The sequence below is a fragment of the Myotis nattereri genome, assembly GCF_964212035.1.
Source record: "Myotis nattereri genome assembly, chromosome: 7".
Classification (NCBI taxonomy): domain Eukaryota; kingdom Metazoa; phylum Chordata; class Mammalia; order Chiroptera; family Vespertilionidae; genus Myotis; species Myotis nattereri.
The window spans coordinates 71,220,614-71,244,373 of record NC_138082.1 but is presented as its reverse complement, the minus strand read 5'-3'; the positions used below and the strand labels follow the sequence as shown (position 1 = coordinate 71,244,373).

Here is a 23,760-nt window from a genome sequence, read left to right as displayed (position 1 = left end):
TATATGAAAGGGAAAACATACTGTTTTATTTTAAAATGGAGGATACAAATGACTCAATTATATTTGAATAGCCAGACCATGAGATTTTTAGTAATATGTCTGAATTATAGAAAATTTGAAAAAAATGAAAACTAATAACATATAAACACACCACCCTCAATATAAACTATATAATTCTCTATATTTTCTTTGTTTTTAATTAATGTTATTGAATATTAAACATATGTAAGCAAATTTTATAACATTTCAATATATATAGAATAAAAATAAAACAAATCTCACTTATCTAGTACATATCTTAAGAATGTTCCCAGAACATGGGAAGACATGCACATACCCCAATTCTATCCCAGAGACATTGATAGCCTAATTATTGAGTTCATAATGCACTTTGTAAAAGTTTTAGACAAATGCATGTATTTCCCCAGAGTAGGTTGTATAACTTTACGTGTTTGAATTATATGTGTGAATTCTCATATGAATTCATTTTATTCTTCTTGTATTCTTGATATTCATCCATGGTTGTAATCATTGTTCATTCATTTTCACTGCTGTTTTCTATTCCTTTGTGTGACTATTTCAGATTTAATTTATCTAGCTAGTTTTCTAATTAACACTTATATAGAAGGGGGCACTCCATTTTTATATGCTACTTTTGTTATTATATCTTAGTATCAAAATTATGTTCTATGTTGATTATTTTAAGGCTTACATTATTTCAGTATGATCAGAATAATACATGATAATTTGCCAAACCACTCCCAGGTTGGTTTTATCTTTTTTATTATTATCATAATAATGAGATAAGCATCTTTTTCAACCTACTAGTTTATATATTTTCTTAGATGATCTCTTAATATACATTTCCAGAAATCTAATCACTGGGTGAAGAACATTTACATCCTCTTCCTCACTGTCCTCAAAGTCTCTCAGCGTCTGAGCATATTTTAAATAATGTACTAGGTTATTTAAAAGTAGTGCATATTATTTGAAAATTAATAGTCTTGAGTATTTTCTACCAACTTTATATGCATACTTTTCTTTAATAAAGTATAGATCTATTATATATGTATTTTAGTATCCGATTTTTAAAAACATTAATATTTTGTTGCATCATTAAAAAGTCTTCAAAACATTCATTTCAATGGCAGCATCTTGTTTGCTACTAGAGAGGCAATATAACATAGTCAGCTACTTATCTACTGTTAGAAATTAGATTGTTTCTGAGTTTGTATTATTATTGTAAATACTTAAATAAATTTCTTCAGTCAAAAGTGGGATAACTTGTTAAAGGGTAGTAAAAGGATAGTATTAGCTTTACATTTTTTAAAATGTATTGATATCTTTACAATAGTTATAACAATTTCCAATTCTATTATCAATGCATAAGAAGGCTGATTTTCTCATACTCAGTCTTGCTAACATTTATTTTTGCTTTCATTTTTAATAGATGTTTTAACTGGTAATTGGTAAACCTGGTATTTTATTGATTTAATGTATGTGTGTGTGTACCTGTGTGCATGTATATTTTAAATAAGAATGGTAACTCTTTTCCCTTGTTTTCTTTAATCATTTCTTTTAGTCATTCAATACCTACTTTAAAGTTTTTTTCTACTGTGTTTTCCTGTATTATAGACAACTGAAAACTGAAAACATTTCACAGGTGGTCATATAGCCATAGTACCCCAAACAGATGTATGAGCTGAGGTTTGGAATATGGAAATGAGGCCATCTTTTGCTGATCTGTTGGTGCTCATCCAATGGAGAACTCGAGTTTTTCCACAGTGACCTTCTCCCCTTGTGTATATCAAAGGCAAGACAGAGGGTGTCTTTTTGTTTTGTTCTGTGATGTTTTGCTTGGTTTACCAGTAGGGTACTATTGGTTGTTACATGTTTCTGGAGCTAACAGCTGTGGTGCAAGCTTCCTGATTCCTGGATCTCAGCTCAGAGGATGTGTTTCTGAATTTACCATTGCCATTGGTGGCATCCTGATGCCCTAGCTTCTGATTTTGGCAGATGTTCCAGCTTTAAGCCAGGTTAGTTTGATGATGGTTTTTGAACAATGTTCTGAATTCTAGAATCTGCTGCTTCAGGCTTTTTAATGATTTTGTAAGCACCTGTTTGCATTTGACTCTCTGTGTTTAAAATACCTAGGACTATTTATTTTCATATAAATGTTCCCTGATTGACACTAAATTAGGGATGATTGAAACTTATGAAACTCTGATCTTACACTTCTCCCCCAAAATGTGTGCATATGCATGTATGATTTTATTTTTACATGACATGCCATAACTTCCCAAGTCGTAACCAGGACAGTTTAAAGTTTGGTTATACACATATGTACACACACACACACACACACACACACACACACACACACAACTTCTATCTTGAGACTTCTGACACAGACCCTCAATTTTCCAGAGGATTTACTGAACATGAGATCTGTCATCTCTACATACCCAACATTTTATATACAATTAGAAATAAAACAAAATACTAAAATGCACGTTTTATAACCGTTGAGCCTCTTGGTTCTAATTTAAAAGTATTGGCTGACCGGCGTGGTTCGGTGGTTGATCATCTACCTATGAACCAGGAGGTCATGGTCTGATTCCCTGTCAGGGCACGTGCCCAGGTTGCACGCTCAATTCCCAGTGTGGGGTGTGCAGGAGGAAGATGATCAATGATTCTCTCCCATCATTGATGTTTCTGTCTCTCTCTCCCTCTCCCTACCTCTCTCTAAAATATATATATATATATATATATATATATATATATATATATATATACTTCTATATATTAATATATATATACTTATATATATTTATATATATATATATATTTAAAAGTATTAGTACTACTAATTCTGTTTATACTTAAAACTATAACCACTTTAGTGGTCTCATTTCATAGTTCTCAGCAAGCACATGACAAAAAAAAATTAGAAAATATGGCAGGACAGTGACCAAAGAGAGACAACTGATAGAAATAAAAAGCCTTGCTATGACAAAATGAAGACAAATGGACATTATAAAAAGCAGTCATCATACCTTTAAAAATTATGGTATTTGGGGACATTTAAAGAGCAATAGTAGCCATGTAGACACCATTTCTAAAAGAGCCATTCTACTATATATGATTGTAAAGGCCCCCAAAGACCTTAACTAATTTCTGTGAAAAAATGTAAACTTAAAAAAGTCATTTATAAAAAAATAGCTTATTTAAATAAAGATTAACTAAATTGCTCTAGCATATTTCAAGAATAAAATGAAGATATATCTAGTAGAAGCTTTTAAATAAGATTATTTAAAAATATGAATTAGCAAAGCTCCATTTACCTGGAAGATTAAATAATAAAATTAATTTCACTTCCCAGTGATACTAAATAAGGTGAACCACTGCTTTGTGTAAATTTCTGTTGACCTAACCAACATACCTCTTACTAGTAGAAGCATCTTTTTTTTTTTTTTTTACTAGTAGAAGCATCTTGGTTCAGATAAGAGAAAATCTGGTCAACCACTGATTTGAGCTTAATAGACCACAAACATTCTTTAAGGAATAAAGGGAAGGGTCTTTCTAAAGGTCTTTACTAAAGTATATTTCCAGGACATCCTTAAATTTAGTCACTCTACAGCCCAATTAGTTTTCTCATTCACATTGTCAAACACACACACACACACACACACGTGTGCACACACATTCACAAACACATGCACAAAACACTCAATACTGATTTTGAGAAAATTGACTGCCACATATTTGCAGTCAGATTTCACTTGGTGAAGTCATCCATGTTATTATGGATGTTGATGCTGCTAATTAATACTGTAAACCCTATTCTGTAGCAGTAGCTGTTGGCAAATGTTTGATTTTGACAACATACTTTTGCATGACCTGCCATCACTTCCCAAGTTGAAGCCAGTCCTGCAGCGACAGGTCCGTGTTTTGTAGCTGCTGCTGAGCAGACAGATGTGCGAACATCCCCCTGGCGTTCCATATGGATCCACTTCACATGCATGGCTTCTGACTGCAACAAATAGAAACAGTATACTTGGAATTCTCCAAAGACAAGATAATTATGTGTATCAGTATGCGGAATTGTTTTACAGTATAAGAAGACTAATCTTAGCAAAAAAAACCCCAAAAAACCCACACACACCCAAATACCAAACTATTTAGTACCAGAATCAATGAGAGAGTGTAAACTCCATAGAAAAGAGGTAGGGATTTGCAAAAATCCTCCTTTGACTACATTTAAAAAGTAATTCTGAGATATAATATGCTATTATATTAAACTGTTTATATATAAGCAAAATTAAACTAACTATTTTGGTGTATGCTTATTGTATATATATATAAAATATAAAAGGTATGGTAAAAGTATCCCAGTTAGGTTGTTAAGTATAAAAAGGATTTTTTCATAATAAACCATAATTATCTAACCTAAACTAAAGGTAATTCAGTGATTATCTTTACTGAAGACATTGCCGTTTTGAGAACTCTCTTACAAAATGAATTGGTGTGTGTGTGTGTGTGTGTGTGTGTGTGTGTGTGTGTGTGTGTAACTGAAATTGCCAAAAGGAGGAGGCTGAGTTTGCATGTGGAGATAGAGGAATAGAAGGTCATTTTATAAATGTTGAAGCTACAGAATAAGAAAAAAGAACAGGAAAAGCACCATATGGAGAGGATGAGAAACAGAATGATGAGTCAAAGAGAAAGGGCCGTCGTAGGAAAATGTCAGTAAGATTTTATGTATTATTGTAATTATACTGATTTTTGAGCATCAATTACTTGGAATTGCAATGAATAACATGGCAATTTTCTTTTCATAATTAAACTGCTACACTTTTAGAAATTGTGCCACAATTTTTTGTATTCACTCAATTTTATCTTTTCAGTGGGACTTCCTCTGACCATTTAATATCAAATTGTAAACCAGCCCTATCCCTGACACTCATCATCCTTATGGGCTTAATTTTTCTCATATGTTAATGTTCAGATAATTATAGTGTTAATTTGAAGGATAAAAAGATGATGAAAAGTTTTGTTGGTGGCCTTTGTATTTTGTATTTTTCTATACTAGAGGCCCGGTGCATGAGATGTGTGCACTAATGGGGGGCGTGGTCTGTGGGGATAGGCCACTGAGGGAGTGCTTCTCATCTCTGTCTGCCGAGCAGCTGTGGACCCGCCCTCTGAGGGTCTGCTCCCTGTTCCGGCATCTTCCGTGGAGCAGGAGCACTTGCCTCTCCAGGGGACCCAGTTGGGGCCGGGGCAGGGACAATAGCACTGAGTAGACCTCAGTCCCATGGCAGCCATGAACCCACCTCCCAGTCTCCAGGATCAGCTATGCAAGCACTGTAGCGTGACCTGGGGCATCTGGAAGAGGTGGCAGGAAGTGAGGAGGAGGAGCCTGGGGTGAGGAGGTGATGATTGCAGCCCAGGTTTCTGCTCCTAGGCCCAGGGTTTGCAGCAGGAGCAGCCACTTATCCCAGTCAGCCAAGCGGCACTCCCACTGTGGGAGTGCACTGACCACCAGGGGGCAGCTCCTGTGTTGAGCATCTGCCCCCTGGTGGTAAGAGCACATCATAGCGACTGGTCGACCGGTCATTCTGGTCATTCTGCCATTCTGGTTGTCCCACCATTCAGTCGTTGGGCTTTTATTATAGAAGATGTGATTTAGCCTAAAATGTATTCATGAATAAGCATCACTAACCTACTATGCAAAATAACTAGTTTGTGTTATTGACAAATACGAAGAAACACTGCAGTGTAGTCATTAAAAATTATTTTTAATAAATATGCATAAAAAACACCTTAGGATGTTAAGTCAAAAGACCCCAATGCTTGCAATAAAACTGAACCAGTACTGTAAGAAAATAACCTGATTTGAAATTTCTCTCCAAAATGATACTAAAAAAACTCTTAGTATCTTAGCATCTGGGTTTCCTGACTACATGCCTGATGACTGAAAGCTCCTTCCTGAATCTAAATCTAGCTCTCATTTTAACTTTATGCTTGTAGAAACGATTCACCAGGAACTGAACAATTTGTCATTTAAACTTGAGAAGGGAGCTCTATCCATTGTGTCAAGCAGACATGTGCACTTTTGTTAATCAAAACAGAGAATTTATGATTTTCCCACTTTAGCATAATACAAAGGCACAAGGACCATAACCATCTAATTCACCATCATGAAGTCTATGAAGATGTCTGGCATCTTACCTATAGGTTGAGTTCTTTTGTGATAGATTCGGAGTCCTCGAGCATTTTCCATTTTAATGAATGAATGCATATCTGTGGCATTAAATCGGTTTATCCTTATGATGTTGAAGTTATCAGAAATGGTTGCATATAAATAGTCTTCAAACACAGTTATACCATAAAATTGTCTGACCTATAAAGAGGGACAAACATAACTAGATTTTTAATTATGCTGCTTTCAACTTCAAAGAAAAACAGATTGCTATGTACTAGTCTGAACAATTCCCTTCGTAGCAGAGTCACATCATATTATTGTTCATTTACTCTCAAAAAAGTCAACACTGTACTCATTTAAAAAATTAATCTGAGAATAAAACATACAGTAGTGGATAAAGCAGTTGCAAATGCATGGGAGAAAATTTCATTCAGGTTTCATTAAGAAAACATGCTCAGTAGCTACTTTTTGAAAGCTAGCAAGAACCAAACCTTTAAGTCTATTCATTAATATGCATATGGCACTGGTATAAAATTGGAGGTGCTTTTATGGGCTTTTTGCTCATATAGACATGGATATGTAGAATCTTCAAAAGCATAGCTCTGTCTGTGAAGGAACTAATGCTAAGGTACTTTAAAAAATTCATTTTATAAGTTAAAAATCCCATTTTAAAAAAATCCCAAGTTACGATTAGATTAATACTTGCCCAGCATGGAAATAATAAATGATGAAATCACATATTTGGAATAATTGTAAAGAAAATGTCATCATTTCACTAAGAAATCACATTCTTTCTAAAGCCTATTCATAATGGAAATGGAACTGTTTGCTTGAAAGTAACAATGTTTATTGCTCTCCATGACGCTTTAATAGTGGAAATATCCTCCTTGGTAGGGGTCTTGGAGACTGTGGGGAAGAATAGAAATCTTGAAGTCAAGGAACATTTCCGGTAAAATAGAGAAATAATGAGTATACTGGTTTTCCCCTTAAAGGCACATGCTAGGCCTTTGGGTATGCCTTGTGTTACACTTAAATTAAAATGATTCTGGCTCAGGATATGGTAGAGCTGTCAATTGATTTTCTGTAGAAATTTTGATACAAAAGCATTTGTCACTATACTTTGGTAACATATTGTATTTTGGAACACTTTTAGTAGAGATTTATAGTTAAGAGAACTTGAGAAACTATGTATGGTTTGACTGTAAAAATATTTCTAGAACATATTATAATTTTTTCTCTTTTAATCAGGAAATCTTGTTAGTTTTGTATTTTAAGCAAAATCATTGGATTTTTTTATTTCTCAAGCATCTATGATTCAGCATTACTATTTCTGATCTTCTCATGTGAGACATGAGTAGAAGAAGATTGTATGTTGTTGTTTTTTTGTTTTGTTTTTTTACCATATCTCATTTCTTCATATCTAGGCTAAAAGTGAAAGAGTAGAATTAATGGGTTGAATCATTCAATGATAAAGTGCAAATAATCTTTTTTTTGTTAGCGTAAGTTTATGTGTGTTTGTGTGAGCATGCATGTATATACTAATATATTTTCAATATAGCTGACATCATATTAACTAAATATACCTATGGCCCAATTTTGCTCAGGGAATTTTTTTTTTTCTATAGAAATTACAAACCTTTCATTACCATCATTCTGATGCATGTTTGGCTCAAAATTTGGGGCCAGTCATCTAGGAGTGTATGGTTGTGATATACTCACATTACACTCTACATAACTGACAATCCACATCCCATGACTACCGAGGGGGCATTTGAATTCATCAGAGTAGAAAACATGTTCACAATAATAGGATCAAATTTTACTCACTGTCTCCCTGCCTGCCTTCAGAAGGGTCTGCTCCCCATAAAGTAAGTACACGTTGCCTGCTCTGTTAACTACTCCCAGTAGAGGTGGAAGGAGCTTAGAGTGGTGAACAGACCATTCTTCCTACGGCCCAAATTCTTCACAAATGTATCTGTTGGATTACAGAGTGGCCAACTAATTTACATGTCAGATTACTTAGCGGCAGGCCAGCAAAACCAAACAATACAAAGGAAAAAGTAAATGGACAATAAAAATTTCAGACATTCAAAAACTTTATAGTCATGGAGAAAATAATTTGAATTCCTTATCCTTGTTTAAAAATTTAATTATGTATAGGTAAAAAAGCAGGTCCATCATAACCATTTTAGGACAGTTGAAGGTGAGAAATATCTGGCCTCAACTCTAATATTGGAAACTTTATTTATTTATTTATTTTACCACCCAGATTAGTGCATGTGTTTATTTTCCAAGGAAAAGGAAAGAATTTCATTGTCAAAAGTTAATTAGAAAGGAAAAGTAACCTAAAGGGATAATTACAGAATATTTTTGCTTTGCATTGCGAAAGAAAAAGATTCATTTTGCTAGAATAAGATTCTCACATGAAATTAGTGCAATAAGTGAGGTAAAATTGAATTTGAAAAGCTCTACTACTGAATAAGGCTCATTTCAATTTAGAGATTTCCTGTGAGGTGTTTACTAACTGTTATTTGAAAAAATAATCTTGTAATCCAGCAAGGGAGAAACTATACAGTTTTGACTATCTGTATAGTTTTTAAATTCTGTGAAAATTTTGAATTCAGTGAAAATTTATTTCAAAATTTTTACAGAAATCTCATTTTAGAAATATTTGAATATACCAGAAGGAAAAATTTAATCCAACGTATTAAAGCAGCAGTTCTCAACCTGTGGGTCGCGACCCCTTTGGGAGTCGAATGACCCTTTCACAGGGGTCGCGTAAGACCATCAGAAAACACATATTGAATATATAATTACATATTGTTTTTGTGATTAATCACTATGCTTTAATTACGTCCAATTTGTAACAATGAAAATATATCCTGCATATCAGATATTTACATTATGATTCATAACAGTAGCAAAATTACAGTCATGAAGTAGCAACAAAAATAATTTTATGGTTGGGGGTCACCACAACATGAGGAACTGTATTAAGGGGTCGCGGCATTAGGAAGGTTGAGAACCACTGTATTAAAGTAATGCTTTTGGAAGCAGGCATTTGCTTTTGTTAGCAAAATATCTCCAATGACACATGGAACAAATCCTAGTTTGTTGTTGTTTTTTTTATAAATAAACTACTTAAATTAGTGTTTAGTAAGCGGGCCACAACATCTGTCATATTTTAGTATTTTCCTTTCTTACTAATCTAGCATTTTTGTTTTGGTTGTTTGGTGTTCCTGTTTTATTTGCGTTGTTTTTGTTTTGTTTTCTGTGCTTTGTTGTTAATACGGGGAAGGAAACAATGAGAGGCATACCCAATACACAGAATGCACTGTGAAAAGAACATTCTCCCATCCAGGAAATACATCATACTTTTATGACCCATTGAAGCTTAACTTCATAAGGGATTTTCAACATTGAGATTTGGGGCCTTCTTCTTACTGTGATGACATGCATTTTATTACCTTAGCTGTATTTTCTAACAAAATTATACTTACTTGTCTGCCTTGAGTAATAGTATGTCTGTTCTTTCCTTGGTAGTCCACCACTTCCACGTAGTCCAAGTAAAGATCTACCCAGTAAACCAATTTGTTGACTAGGTCTAGTGCCAGTGCAGCTGGCTGCTCTGTCTTGGAATCAATTATCCTTGTTCTGTTCATGCCATCCATGTCACACCGCTCCACTTTGGCCACATTCCCGTAGTCCGTAAAGAAAAGTTTTCTGTTGAAAGAAAACTAAATGTTAAAGTCGAGGAGGGAGAAAAGCATAGTCAATAGAACCATCTGTAAAAAACAGAACTTTTCCTTCTAATTTACTTCACTGGTTACAGCTGTTAGCTTCCCATAACCATTTACATATAATATCACTCATAAACAGAGAAATCTGTTAATGAATATTGCGGGGCATAAGGGAGCAGGTTAACCAACAACTGTAAAATTTCTCCAAAATGAGTGATTATGGTGGGTTTATTTTCGTATTAGGGGAAATGTTTCTTTAAGCCTCATAGAGCCCATACACATACAGCACAGAAGATGCACGCAGCCCGTTTGGTACAAGCTTGTGCAGCGAGCCCAGTCACCAGGCCAGGGCACGTGAGCTATCAGGCTTTATCTTCAACCTGCTTTTCAAATTGGCTGGTACTGTCTGTCTCCTATAAAGGCTATTATGTGGAGCTCAAAGATGCTACGAGTGGTTGTGAATCGCAAACCTGCGATGGAATTAAGCAGATGGAAAAAGCAAATGTGTTGTTTGTAGCAATGGAGATAAAACATACATAACTCCCCCAAAACCAATCCCAAATTCTTCCAAATATTCCCCAAACAGAAAATTTCATGAAAGAAATGTGGGCCATTTCTCCTCATTTTCTCCTTCTGCATCTAGAAGAAAAGGCCGAAAAGCAATGTTGACCTCTGAGATAAAAATAAACAAACAAAAAACCAAAAACCAATTCTTCCATGAAGTACTAACAGTGTCTATCAAAGGTTGAAATACCTCCAGCACTTGTGTCTAATATTTAATTAGTATTCTGTACGTTTAGTAAACACAAATCAATTTCAGTTAGGCTGACAATATTTTAACAAGATTACCTATTCATGAGACTAAATTACATTTGTAAGTAGAAGATCATTTGCCTTGACGTAAATACAATCTTAAGAATAATCTGATTTACAGTGACTGAGCAATATTAAGATTACCTAGAGTACAGAATATTTGATTTTACAAACTCGGTGAATTAGTTTTTGGTTACTTTTCTCAACATCCTTGTATTATCTAACAGCATGGGGTATCTTCCAAACTTAAAAATATTATTTAACTTTAATTTAGCTCTTTCTGCTATGGGAGGCTTTGACTAATTGTTAAACATTAATGCGCACTATTCTGTGATAGAGCCAGGTTTTATCATGAGTATATATTTCACCTAATGTTCTTGAAAGATCCATTTATCACAGTAAGTTAAAAATTATTTTTCATCTGGCATTCCATTCAGCTGAAGAGCTTTCTATTCTAGTGAGAAGTAAGTAAAAGAGCATATGGTGCTGTTTTATTGTCATGCTAAATGCTCAAACCTCTGTTCCTAAGCATCTCTCTCTCTCTCTCTCTCTCTCTCTCTCTCTCTCTCTCTCTCTCTTCTTGCTTCCATTTTACATCTCCTCTTTCTTAATTTTCTTATAGCTATCTCAAGTCAGGTTGCTATAAGGAGTACCCAGTTTCTCTCTCCCTTTCTGTAGAATACTGCCCATTATTCCTGTTATCTGAGGCTCTCTTTCTCACCCTATACCAAATGCATCTTCTTTTATAAGTTTCTCTTTTAACTTGTCCATTTCACAGAACTGAAAAAATGCTGATGTGCAGGTAGCCTGGCTTTGGACACAGAGCGTTGGAGGCTCTGGCACACTATGTTTAGTGTGACATATACATACATATAGATAGATAGATGATGATAGATAGATAGATAGATAGATAGATAGATAGATAGATAGATAGATGATAGACAGATAGATAGATGATAGATGAAAGATAGATAGATAGATAGATAGATAGATAGATAGATGATAGATAGACAGATAGATAGATGATAGATGAAAGATTAGATAGATAGATAGATAGATAGATAGATAGATAGATAGATGATAGATAGCGATATGAAGCTGGTGATTGTAACTATACATGCTGATGAAGAAAAAAGGTGAGCCTGGATAAATAGAGAATTCTCTGAATCACCTGAGATGACTTAATCAGAGGTGACATCAAAGGAAAATAGAGAAGAATGCCAAGACAAGTTCCATGGAAGCATGCTGTTAGAGAAAAAAAGAGCAAATAAGTAAGATCAGAGGTTATGGTCAAAGAAATAACACTGAATCTCATAGAAGTCTAAGAGAGAAAAGTTCCAGGATAAAGGACAGGGTGTCAGGGTCAATCACTTCATAAAATAAAGGAAAAAAAAAAGAATATAGATTAAAAAGATGCCCCTGGATTTGTTTTTTCTTAAAATACTAGAAATTGCGGCACTTCTATTTGAGAATTTTAATTATAGAAGAGTGGGCCAGATGATGATGAAGGAGCTTAAGAAAATTTAAATTATTTGGCCAAGGTTTTCATTGATATTGACCTACTATTGTAGGAATGATGCAGCGGTTCTTATATGTATCCCAGGTCATAATATAAATGGCTGAATAAGTTTCAACCAAAGCATGGGGAAAAGTATAAATATAAGATTAATCAACATTTTACTGTTTTAATGAAAGTAAAATCAAAAGACTAGGAGGCCTTTGGGTATGTGAAATGGCACTGAACTACAAGAGACAAAGAATCACCAGCAGACAGCAGATTAACTAGTGCCCGGTGGAGACATAAAATATTTTTACACTAAAATTGAATCTTTACACCAAATTGAACCTTCTCAGACTTCAGTGATGAGCTCTGTTCACTTATAATTGAAATACAAGAAATGGAAGAGTTCTCCAAAGAATAGCACTGAAACCATAATATTGCTAGCATCAAGTACCCATGGTCACATGATTACATAGATGTGTCTTTGATTGTTTGAGTACATTTAATTTTATTTAAAAATGTCCTACTATAGTTATAGAGGAATGTTCCATTCTCAGGGCATTCTTTAATTGAGGGACTACAGTGAATGGCTGCATTATAATTAATAAACAAAAGCTAAAGTTTTAAATGATCTAAATTCTTTATTTCATTTGTAATGAAAGTGTAGCTTGACTGAAAATTACTCTTTTCTTTCATATAAAATATATTTCCAAATCTGAAAAAAAGTTAGTGTTCATTGAACCCCTTTACCTCATTGACCCTTATAACTATCTATGTAATAGAAGGGGCAGATTATTTTTTTAATACATTTCTTATTGATATCGAGAGGAAGGAAGCAGGAGAGAGAGATAGTAACATCAATGATGAGAGAATCATTGATTGGCTGCCTCCTGCATGCCCCGCACTGGAGACCGAGCCCACAAACCAGACATGTGCCCTGACTGGGAATCAAACTGCCCACTCCTAGTTCATAGGTGTGTGCTCAACCACTGAGTCATGCTGGCCAGGCAGTAGCAGATTATTTTTATTTCACAGATGAAACAGGCTCAAAGTCCACATGGTAAGCCACTGACAAAGCCCTAACACAAATGATTTGTCATGTATTTATTTTTAAATAATGATTTTGAATAATTTGAAATTTACAGGAAAGTTGTAAGAAAAGAATAAGTGCCCATACCCTTCACCTAGATTCACCAGTTGTTTACCTTATCCCTCAGGCTATTGCTAGTACTGTCTGCACCTCTTGACAGTAAACTGCAGACATGACCCTTTACAACTAATACCTCAGGCTGCATCTCCTAATTGCAAAACATTTTCTTGCATAACCACAATATACATATCAAAATCAATACTTTAAATACTGACACAATACATCATTTTTACTCAAGTTTTGCCTGCTGACCAATAATGTTCTATATAGTAAAATTTCCACTTTTTGTTCTGATTCAAAATCCAATCCAACATCATCTATTGCATTTAATTGCCTTTTCTCTATATATACTCCTTTAATATTGAACAGAAAGCCTTCCAGTTATTCATGATGTTACCATTTCTAAAGGGTAGATATGAGTAGTTTTGAAGAGTATTCCTAATTTGAGGTCTTTTTTTTTCACAAGTAGATTATGTTATGCCTTTTGTACTGAAATGCAATAATTTTGTAATTTATCGTCACTGCCCCTGGGCTTAGAAACCTTGGGTAAGCCTGTGCTGTATCCCAGAAATCCCATGAAAAGAAACACAGATGGTAGTTCGGAATCTCAGTTATTCTATCTAATTCACTGTTTATGAACATTTAACTCTACTAGCCTCCAGGGTCCTCAGTCACCCTTTCCACATCTCTTCTCCCCAGGATCCAAGTATATCATGTTGCTTCTAGTATAGCAGGGCCCCAAGTTCAACGCTCTGCCTGTGGATGGTGAGATCATTCCCAGATCTATCCCAAACCCCATCCCCACAGGACTGTGACACTGACGTGTCTTCTCTCCCTGTTCTCTCCTGTGGCATCAATTATCTTTTATTCTCTAGCATCAGGGAGAAATTAAATTGAGATTGCTATTCCCTTGTTCTTCACTTATTTTTGAATGTCATTCCATTTGATTCACATTAAAAAAACAAATAAAAGAAATTCAACTATATCCCACCTACTGTCTCCATTTCTAAGATGTTTAATTATACACACACACACACACACACACACACACACACACAAGCCCATTGACAGAATGGCCGAATGACCAGAACAACCAGTTAACCAGTTGCTGTGACGTGCACTGACCACCAGGGGGCAGACATCCAATGCAGGAGCTGTCCCCTGGTGATCAGTACACTCCCACAGTGGGAGCGCTGTTCAGCTGACCAGAATGAGTGGCGGTCTCACAGTGGGAGCAGCTGCTCAGAGGGCAGGACCATAGCCACTCAGTTGACAAGGATGAGCGGCGTTCCCACAGCGGGCGGATCCCCGCAGGCCATTCCCCTCATCAGTCCACAAATCTGTGCACTGGGCCTCTCGTTTGTTCATAAAGAACAAAAAGACTTCTTTCAAACTTTCAGTTATGCATCCTATTCACTATTCTTATAATTCAGCATCTGTAGTAAATAGTTTATCATTTTGGCTTCCTTATTTCATCAGATATGGGAAACTGATTTTATCTGACATTTTTGTTGATTATAAAAGTAGCCCTGTTTTACTATAGAGATATCAGATTTATACAGTTGAAGATAGTAAGAAACTTTGGGTATTGTTGGCAAACTTGCCTGACATAAATCAAAAGTCACAAAGGGAGCACTCAGAGACAGTGATAGAGCACCATGCCTACAGTTATGGCTCCCATCATCCCCACACACTAAAGCAAACCGATTCTTACACACACTGACATCTTAAAATGTGTGTTTTTTAAGCTGATAAAAATAAGACTTAACTGTTGCTAGAGATATTCATTTTAAATGATGTATTTTTGTGGTTTTGTACTTTGTCAAAAGGACAAAGGTTAATTTAAACACATCAGAGTCCAGTCCACATCCTTTAACTCCATAGTCCACCCTGGTTTCCTGTCATCATTCTTACTCCTAACATTTTGGACATAGTTTAATGATGAAATTTAGAAACTTTGAGGGCTCTCACAATGAAATCCCCTACTATTCATTTTATCTGTTTTAAAATGAGGTTACATAAGATTTTGAAGAGGAAGTAGATGAGAGAAAAATGAGACATAAAAGTAGGGGTCATATATTGCCAGATTTTTTAAAAATCATTATTTGATTAAGGCTTGTAAACCCTGCATGTTTATTAATCATGTGATGATGTAGATAACTGTATTTCTTTACATTTTAGAAAAATGATATATATTTTTCTTAGCAAGAATTGCATTAGGAAGTTTACTTTTAAGTCTTGTTTTTGAAATCAACTTATTATCTACATGACATCAACAGTAGTACAATTGTATTTTTTCTTCCATTGTGTATACAAAAATTAAAAAGAAAGCACTTTTCAAATTATATAGAGTAATTAAAGCATATTCAAAATTAAAGTAAGAATATTAAATATTTAGCACTGTAATCCTAAAATGCAATTGAAAATCTTAAATATTAATCAATCTTTGGAGTCAGAGGTTTAAATTCAAGTTATATTAGCTCCCATTAGTTAAGGGAAGTGCATAATAAACAAACTATTTTTTCTGTCTAGTCAAGAACGTTCAATAGAGTTACTTACTGATTTATACTTTGGGGGGTTTTGCTTTCTTTGAACACACAGAAATTCAACTTGACATACAGACTCCTGCTCTCAGCCAGTTATTCTATATTCTGGAATCGTTCCTACTAATGGTTTCCCTGAAAGTGTACATGTATTAGATATGTCAGTCAGTGTGGCTGACCCATTCAACATCTATATTTCTCTAATCCTACCCCACCAGTTCCTGTTCCTGAGATGAGCAGCCCTATGTGTCAATATCATCCCTGCCCTTCCTGTTTACAGATAATTAGACTGAGGAGGAACAGATAATACAAATGAAACCAGATCATAGCCTGAGCTAAATCACTGGGACCCTTTCTCTCAAAAATCTAACCTAAAAAGTGTGGAGCTCAACTAGTGGGAAGTTGTGCTAACATGGTTAAGGTGAGCAGGTGGGATGGGAGTGGAGATGGTAAGAGAGGAAGAGTACCTGAGCACAGTGCAGATGCAGAAGTTGGTTAGGGAGCCATGAGACAAAGAGATGGAAGAAAGGAACCATGGCGTACTTGAGTGAGGAATTCACTGCCAATAGCATTCAGAATAAACCCGCACATTCTTAACATTATTGACAATGGTGAGCATGACCTAGTCTCTGTATGATTCCCCCACTGTGATACCTTTGCCAGTGGTATCATTCTATGTTTCTAATACCTTGGCCATTTTTCAGTTCCTTAAACAACTCATGTATATTCTTCCATTCTGCATTTCACATATCCTGTCCCCCAGTTTGGAATGTAATTTTTGCCATGCTATTTCAATCTTGGCTTTAATTTTCAACCAAAATGTCAATTCCTGTGAAGACCATTCCTGCTTTTCCAATATCAATTAGATCTTCCCGATATAATCTCATGGCATCTGCATTTATTATAACATCCTTCTTTATTTTACTTGCATAAAACTGATACAGACACACACTGCATCCACCCAAAGATGATAATATGTTTAAGATACGTTTACTAAGTAGACTATAACCTCCTAGGAAACAAAGGCCATGTCTGCTTTATTCAGCATTGCATGCTCAGAACCTAACCATGTGTCTGTCCATGCTCAGTTCTGTGTGCGTGTGTGTGTGTGTGTGTGTGTGTGTGTGTGTGTGGGCTCTGGACTGACTTTCTCATACTGGATAATACAATCTAGGACTCAGACTTCAGATTAAATTAAAGGTGAAACACATATGGATAAGGCCAGTCTAGCATAGGAAAATTGTTAAGTCTGATCAAATAATTGAATCGCTACTCCTTTCCATGAGAACTGACCTTTAGACCACTTCACAACAGACATTCCCTTTCACTTAGACCATGTTCCACTTTCTAAGACCACACTCCATTTGCTAAGACCATCATCCTTCCCCTTGGGACATTCCCAGGATCCGGATCTGCCCAGAGAATTCTCCACCCAGAAAAATCCCACCTTGAGTCCTTTAAAACCTCTGACTCCCCACCCCTGGGTGCTGGTGTCATTTTGGGGCTCAGCCCATCTGGTATCCAGATGACCTAATAAATTTATAATCCCTTACCACTTTGGCCTCCTGTTTTCCTCCTTCGGTGACCCTAACAAAAAAGCTAGTTTTCCACATTATCCAGCATAGCTCACATGTATTCTACTTTGGATCCAAGTTATTATTTAGCTAATAATAAATTATCACTTTGTCTCAGTTTGCATATATCTAACTACTCTTTGGAGAACTTGTGAAAAGTTGCAATTAATTCATGGTAAGATTTGGTATTCCTTTGTCTGACCTCTAATTTTCTTTTCTTTCTTTCTTTTTTTTTTTTTTTCAATTCTCACTCAAGAGTGAGTGAGAATATTTTTTTCCCATTGATTTCTAGAGAATGGAAGACAGGGATGAGGGAGAGAGAGAGAGAGGCATTGTCATGAGAGAGACACGTTGATTGGTTGCCTCCCACATGTGCCCTGACTGCGGCTGGGGAACCTGCAACTGAGGTACGTGCCCTTGACCAGGATTGGAACCTGAGACCTATCAGTCTGAGGGCCGACACTCTAACCACTGATCAAAAATGGCTAGGGCTAATTTTCATTTTTAATGGCAACTTCTCAATACTCCTTTCTACTTACCTACATATACCATATTGCAATAGCTCTTGGATGTATTCCTAAGGAGCTTAGACTATCACCGTTTAGAATCTAACAAAACCTTTGCTTCTTTGTTTTCTTTAAAGTATGATATTTATGAAATTAACATGAATGTTAAAAATACAATACTCTGCCCTGTGGGGAGGATAGGGCTGAAAGAGTTGAGAGAGTAGATAAGGAGATTCCAGTTTGGTAGTTATGCATTAGTACAGAGGTGGAGATGGGAAAGAGATGAGTCAAGAAATATTCTGGGGTCTGAATCAACAGGATTTGATAGTTAATCGAGTTGGGACAAGGATGAGCAGCACTCTAGTATAACTTTCATAAAACATATTTCTTTACTATATTGTACCTTTAGGTTTTTCACAGGAAGTCTACCTGTCTTGTGAGATCTCAAGCTGTCATTCTACCTAATACAAAAAAAATGGACTTTACAGTTTGGGCATATTACTTTTTGTAACCAACGGCAGTACTCTCTTAGTACTACTTCAGGGGTCAGTTTGCAAAGGTCAGTACTCAAAATCTCATGCTCAATATATTTGATTCATGTGAAACAGTAGAATATTTGCAGTAATATATTAGATGTCAAAAGCTTGCTCTTTGAGATATGCAGAGATGTATAACCTAATTTTCACACTTAAGGACATCCTTTTAGTTTATAAAATATTTTTTCTCTGAGCTGAAATAACACAGATGGCTGTCTCGGAAGCAGCTAAGGTAAGTATCCATGAAGTTGTAGACTGCTGAACAAGTCTGGTTCACTGCTATGCTAATTACCAGTTAGCTGAACTATCAATTTCTATGTTAAATTCTTACTAAATAGAAGAAAAAAAACTATGTGCAGAAAAATAAAACTTTAACTACAGCATAGTTTTCTTGTATATTATTTATGGTTTATACTTGTGTGCACATCTCAGTTTGCTGTTGGAATAGAATGTGCAATAATATTGCAATGATGATAAAATCATATGGTTACACAGATGAAATCACACTATAAAAAAGGAATTTCTTTGTTTGATGTTCACTATCCTAGCTGTGAAGGGCAGTTATACTTAGAAAAAAATAATGCAAAAGTCCAATAAAGCGATAACTTCTTCAGAAGTGGCAATATTCCAATTTCTTGGTTTAGTTTTAAGCAGAAATGCAGGATCAAGGATAGGCTCAGTGTGACTGAGACTGCAGCGGCCAAATGAAGCTGGTGAAAGGAAATAAACTATCCTCATTCAGTCAGAAAAACATATATTTTGTTAATTTTGAGATGTTGTCTAGACAGGACTTCTTCACCAGTATGAGCTTCAAGGTTTCCTTCAAAAAAAACAATTGTGTAGGGCTGCACAAACTTGCAGGTATGCCAGTAAATATGTATTCCTATTGGTGCATTTATTTTGACAAGAGAGTTAATACTCAAAAAAGTAAATAGCCATGTTCTAAAATAGTGATTTTTAAACTTTATTGTACACATGGGGTACTTGCTGAAATCTCCAGTTCCTACAATCACTGTGGTGTGAATTCAGGCAGTACCTAACAAAACTAAGTATGCCTTTACTCTTTGATCCAGCAAGCTTTGTTTCAGAAATTTATCTTGAAGATATATCTTCACAAATAAGAGACAGCAAATGCACTAAATTATTCACTGGGACATTATTAATAATGGCAAAACATTGAAAGTATTTTTATTCAATTCTCATTTCCCCTCCCTCTTCATTCTTTTCTTTTGCCAGAAATTTTAATTTAGCACCCACTGAGCACAGGGTTCTCAGAATACAAGAGGGAATTCTAAGGCTTTTAGCAAAATCAATGAAGAAAAATGTGCTTTACAATTTATGAATACTCAGGGATGGTTCAGTTGTGTAGCTCTAGATTGTTAATTGATAGAAGCTGTGTCTTCTAATAAGCTATTATTAGTGTTGCAGTCAAAGAATTCTAAAAATTAGGCCATTCAATAATGGTTCTCTTGTCCCAATCTTAGCAATTTCTTACATGGAGGGCAATTAGTTTTTCAAAGAGAACAGATTCTTTTAATCACACTTGTATCAGAATATTTCCTAGGGAGGTCTTAGGCAATTGTTTTCTCTTTAATCTTTTTTTCTTCTTCTAATATCAGTGCCTATGATATTCAGTTTTATGTGCCAATTTAGCCAAATATAGTCTCCAGTTATTCAATCAAACACTAACCTAGATGAAGCTATTTTGTGTCTATGATTCTCTATAGCCAGCTGGCTTTAAGGGAAGGCTAGCCTCTATAAATGGGATGGGCTTGATGTAATCAGCTGAAAAGTGTAAGAGCAGAACCAAGATTTCCCTGAGGAAGAAGAAATTCCATCTATGGGCTGCAGCGTCAGCTCTTGCCCAAGACTTCTAGCCTGCTCCTCCTGAACTCCTCCCCAAAAGCGTGTCATGGAACCACCTAAGCACCCAAAACTGCATAGATGTATGCCTTAAAGAATTCTGTGCACATTTATAAATCTTACTGATTCTCCTTTTCTGGTGGAACTCCAACTGATGCTCTGCTCCAACGTTATTTAGGTGAATAATGCCCCTCCATTTAGTAATAAATTAAAACAGGTATTGACAGTTCAGGGGGCTGGGAATTAGCATGACAGTGAACAGGATTTGTTCAGCAGACCAAATGGAGAAAGTACAGGTCCTGGGGACACATTTTGAACGCCTAAATTCAGCGATGTCACATTCACCACTTTTTATTTTCATTAGTAATCTAAGTCATTACATTTGCATGTTTGTTTGTTTGGTTTTGGGGGGGGGAGGTTGTTTGTTTATTTTCCTTAAGCTGATTTACATGGAGTTTTCTAATATTTGCAACAGAAAAATCTTATGTGCTAAGCATTCAATGTTAAGGTAAATGGTAACTAGAACACCTGTCATCATTACCGGAGAAATAGACCTCAAATGTTCTACTGACAACGAATGTATTGAGCAACTATTGCTTATGAAAATCAGCCATTTAAAAGACAAATATGAACTAATATAAGGTCATTTTGTTTATTTAAGTAAAAAATATCTGAGTAATCAATGACTTTTATTAATAAATCAGAAAATCTGAAGATACAATATCTGCAATTTCCTCAATAAATGTTTCCAACCTTTACATTGCCACAGGAAATGGCATGAGTAAAACGACAAAGTTCATATCCCATTACAAATAAAAGCAATGACGCCATTAGAAATGCATGAATTTCCATCTGCCAGTAAACCTGATTCCAAAAAAAATATGTATATTCTATAAGGTAAATTATCCAAATAGCAATTTTTAGATAGTACTATAATAGGACTTTACTTTTTGAAGTTAAATTATGAAGCAGAATTTGTTTCCAAATATTTATAAAAGAAAAAATGAAAATTGTGCAGTTGAATGAAAACAAGGTAGTGATCTAGTGGGCTTTAAGGCCTAATACTCAATTGGCTAGTAACCAAGATAGTCTAAATAAATTGTATTATCCACCATGAACCCAGGGAGCAGTCTCCCAACACTGGTATGCTTTATAACATACAGAATGCTATGGTCAGAAAATTCAGTTTGGAATATCTGTCTAATTTATGTTCTTTATTATTTTTTTTCTCAAGACAGAGGCCCCTCCCCACAGGATTTAGCTCTTGTAGTCCAGCTTCCTTTGCATTGCAGCACCTGCCACCCTGCCTCCTTACCCTAGATCAGTGATGGCGAACCTATGACACGCGTGTCAGAGGTGACACACGAACTCATTTTTTTGGTTGATTTTTCTTTGTTAAATGGCATTTAAATATATAAAATAAATATCAACAATATAAGTCTTTGTTTTACTATGGTTGCAAATATCAAAAAATTTTTATATGTGACACAGCACCAGAGTTAAGTTAGGGTTTTTCAAAATGCTGACATGCCGAGCTCAAAAGGTTCGCCATCACTGCCCTAAATTATGGACCAGTGGTGGACACAGTCATGGGGCATCAACTAAATTGGTTGTACTGAATTAATCAAGTTCTCTGACTTATATTTTTAAAATTATGACACAGAAAGTTAGTAGACCACACATTGCTAGAGTTCTAATTATATTGAATTATACTGAATTTCACCTCTCATTTGTAAATATCAAGACCAGTATATATTCCTACCTTGCTGTTCCAATTAGAAAGTAAAAGCTTTGGGGAAATTCAATTGTTTCTACAGTATGTGAGATATTTGCTGTGTCTGATAAATTATAGGAATAACAACACTGCACTTTTGATTTTCTACTGGAGTTTTTGGAGCATTGAGCAATTGTAGACGTAGTTCTAATGTCCTGAGAGAAGGTTAATTGGTGCACTCACATTATTCATCACCATTACTATGTGTATAAATAGAGATGATGACACATATGTAAAGTGCTTCAAAATTGCTAACTGAAATTGAACACAACAGATTCACAAGCTTTTTAATATTTGAGCACACTCTATAACCACACATTTAAATTATGCTCAAAAATCTTTAATCTCAGTTTGTCTTTTCCATCCCTCCCTCCCTCCTTTCCTTCCTTCCTTCCTCCTCCCTCCCTCCCTCCCTCCCTCCCTCCTTTCCTTCTTTTCTCTTTCTTTCCTTCCTTCCTCCCTCCCTTCCTTCCTGCCTTCCTTCCTTTCCTCTTTCCTAGCTTCCTCCTCTTTTTCTCATAATCACTAGTTATGGGCAGCTTTTTAAAGACAGATTTCTTCATTTCAGTTAGAACCCATGCTCACTTGAGTATAATCATTAAAGTTAAAGGTAACCGGTTAAAGTTAGAACACTGAATTCAGGTACATTAATTTTACAAAGTATTTGTAAAACTCTGTGTGAAAGATGATGTGACTTATCATGAGGCATACTACTTACAATTTATGAACACTCAGGGATGTGCTTAGTTTAGAACCCAGCATGGGACAGTAAACAATTTAGAAGCAAGGGTTGTTTGTGATCTTTATGGAATAATCCGACAGTTGGTTAGCTATAAATCACTTCCAAGTTTTCAAGTACCTGCTCAACATTATTAAATCCAAATTTTCATCTCCAAATACCCAACCAATACTTACTGAGTGCCAAAAGTAAAAATGGGACAGAGATAGATTATGTTAATATACCTGTATGCTAATCACAGCTCACCCTTTTGAAATCATGGTCAGCTCACATTTAGAACATAAAACTCTCCTGAAAAGCAAATGGACTGAGTACACAGAAATTAATCAAACAGACAAAAATAGAGGAAATTAGACTAGAAATTTGAGGATTTCAGTATCTCTCTCTTCCTGCCAGACAGTTGGGTCTCATGCCTTAATCTGTTGGACTGTGCTTTGGTGCATGCTCTGAAATTCCAAGCCCTACTATCTGTATTTCCAGCCTTAAGTGATGAAAATCTTCCTGATGTTGTTCTTAATGGATGCTGCTGTTTTGATTCTAGCCTAGTGACCTGCCTTTAGCTCTTTAATATTATTTGGGCTTTATAAAATGATTGTCCTGTCTTAGAAATGAATGACATGCTGAATCCGATTAGCTTTGATGTTGCAATTCAGAACCACCTTTTGAACAAAAATAATAGCATATGCAAAAGTCGTACATACTTTAGAGACTATTATTCATTTATTCTTTAATTTAACAATACTTATTGAGCATCCAGTTACTTAACTTCTAGGCTCCAGATTCTTCATAAGTACATTCAGAAAAAATAATGCCCAAGTA

At 35.4% G+C, this 23,760-nt stretch overlaps 1 protein-coding gene across 2 annotated transcripts in view; it reads right to left on the bottom strand.

Annotated features, from left to right (window-relative positions):
• LRP1B (LDL receptor related protein 1B) overlaps positions 1-23,760 on the bottom strand; it is a 1,698,272-nt gene that overhangs the window by 745,544 nt on the left and 928,968 nt on the right. For both annotated transcript variants that reach the window (XM_081095916.1, XM_081095917.1), the window contains exons 8-10: positions 9,703-9,925; positions 6,229-6,400; positions 3,890-4,033 (exon numbers count right to left, since the gene is read on the bottom strand). In XM_081095916.1, the coding sequence (XP_080952042.1) occupies positions 3,890-4,033; positions 6,229-6,400; positions 9,703-9,925 (539 nt within the window). The remainder of the gene's footprint in view (positions 1-3,889; positions 4,034-6,228; positions 6,401-9,702; positions 9,926-23,760) is intronic.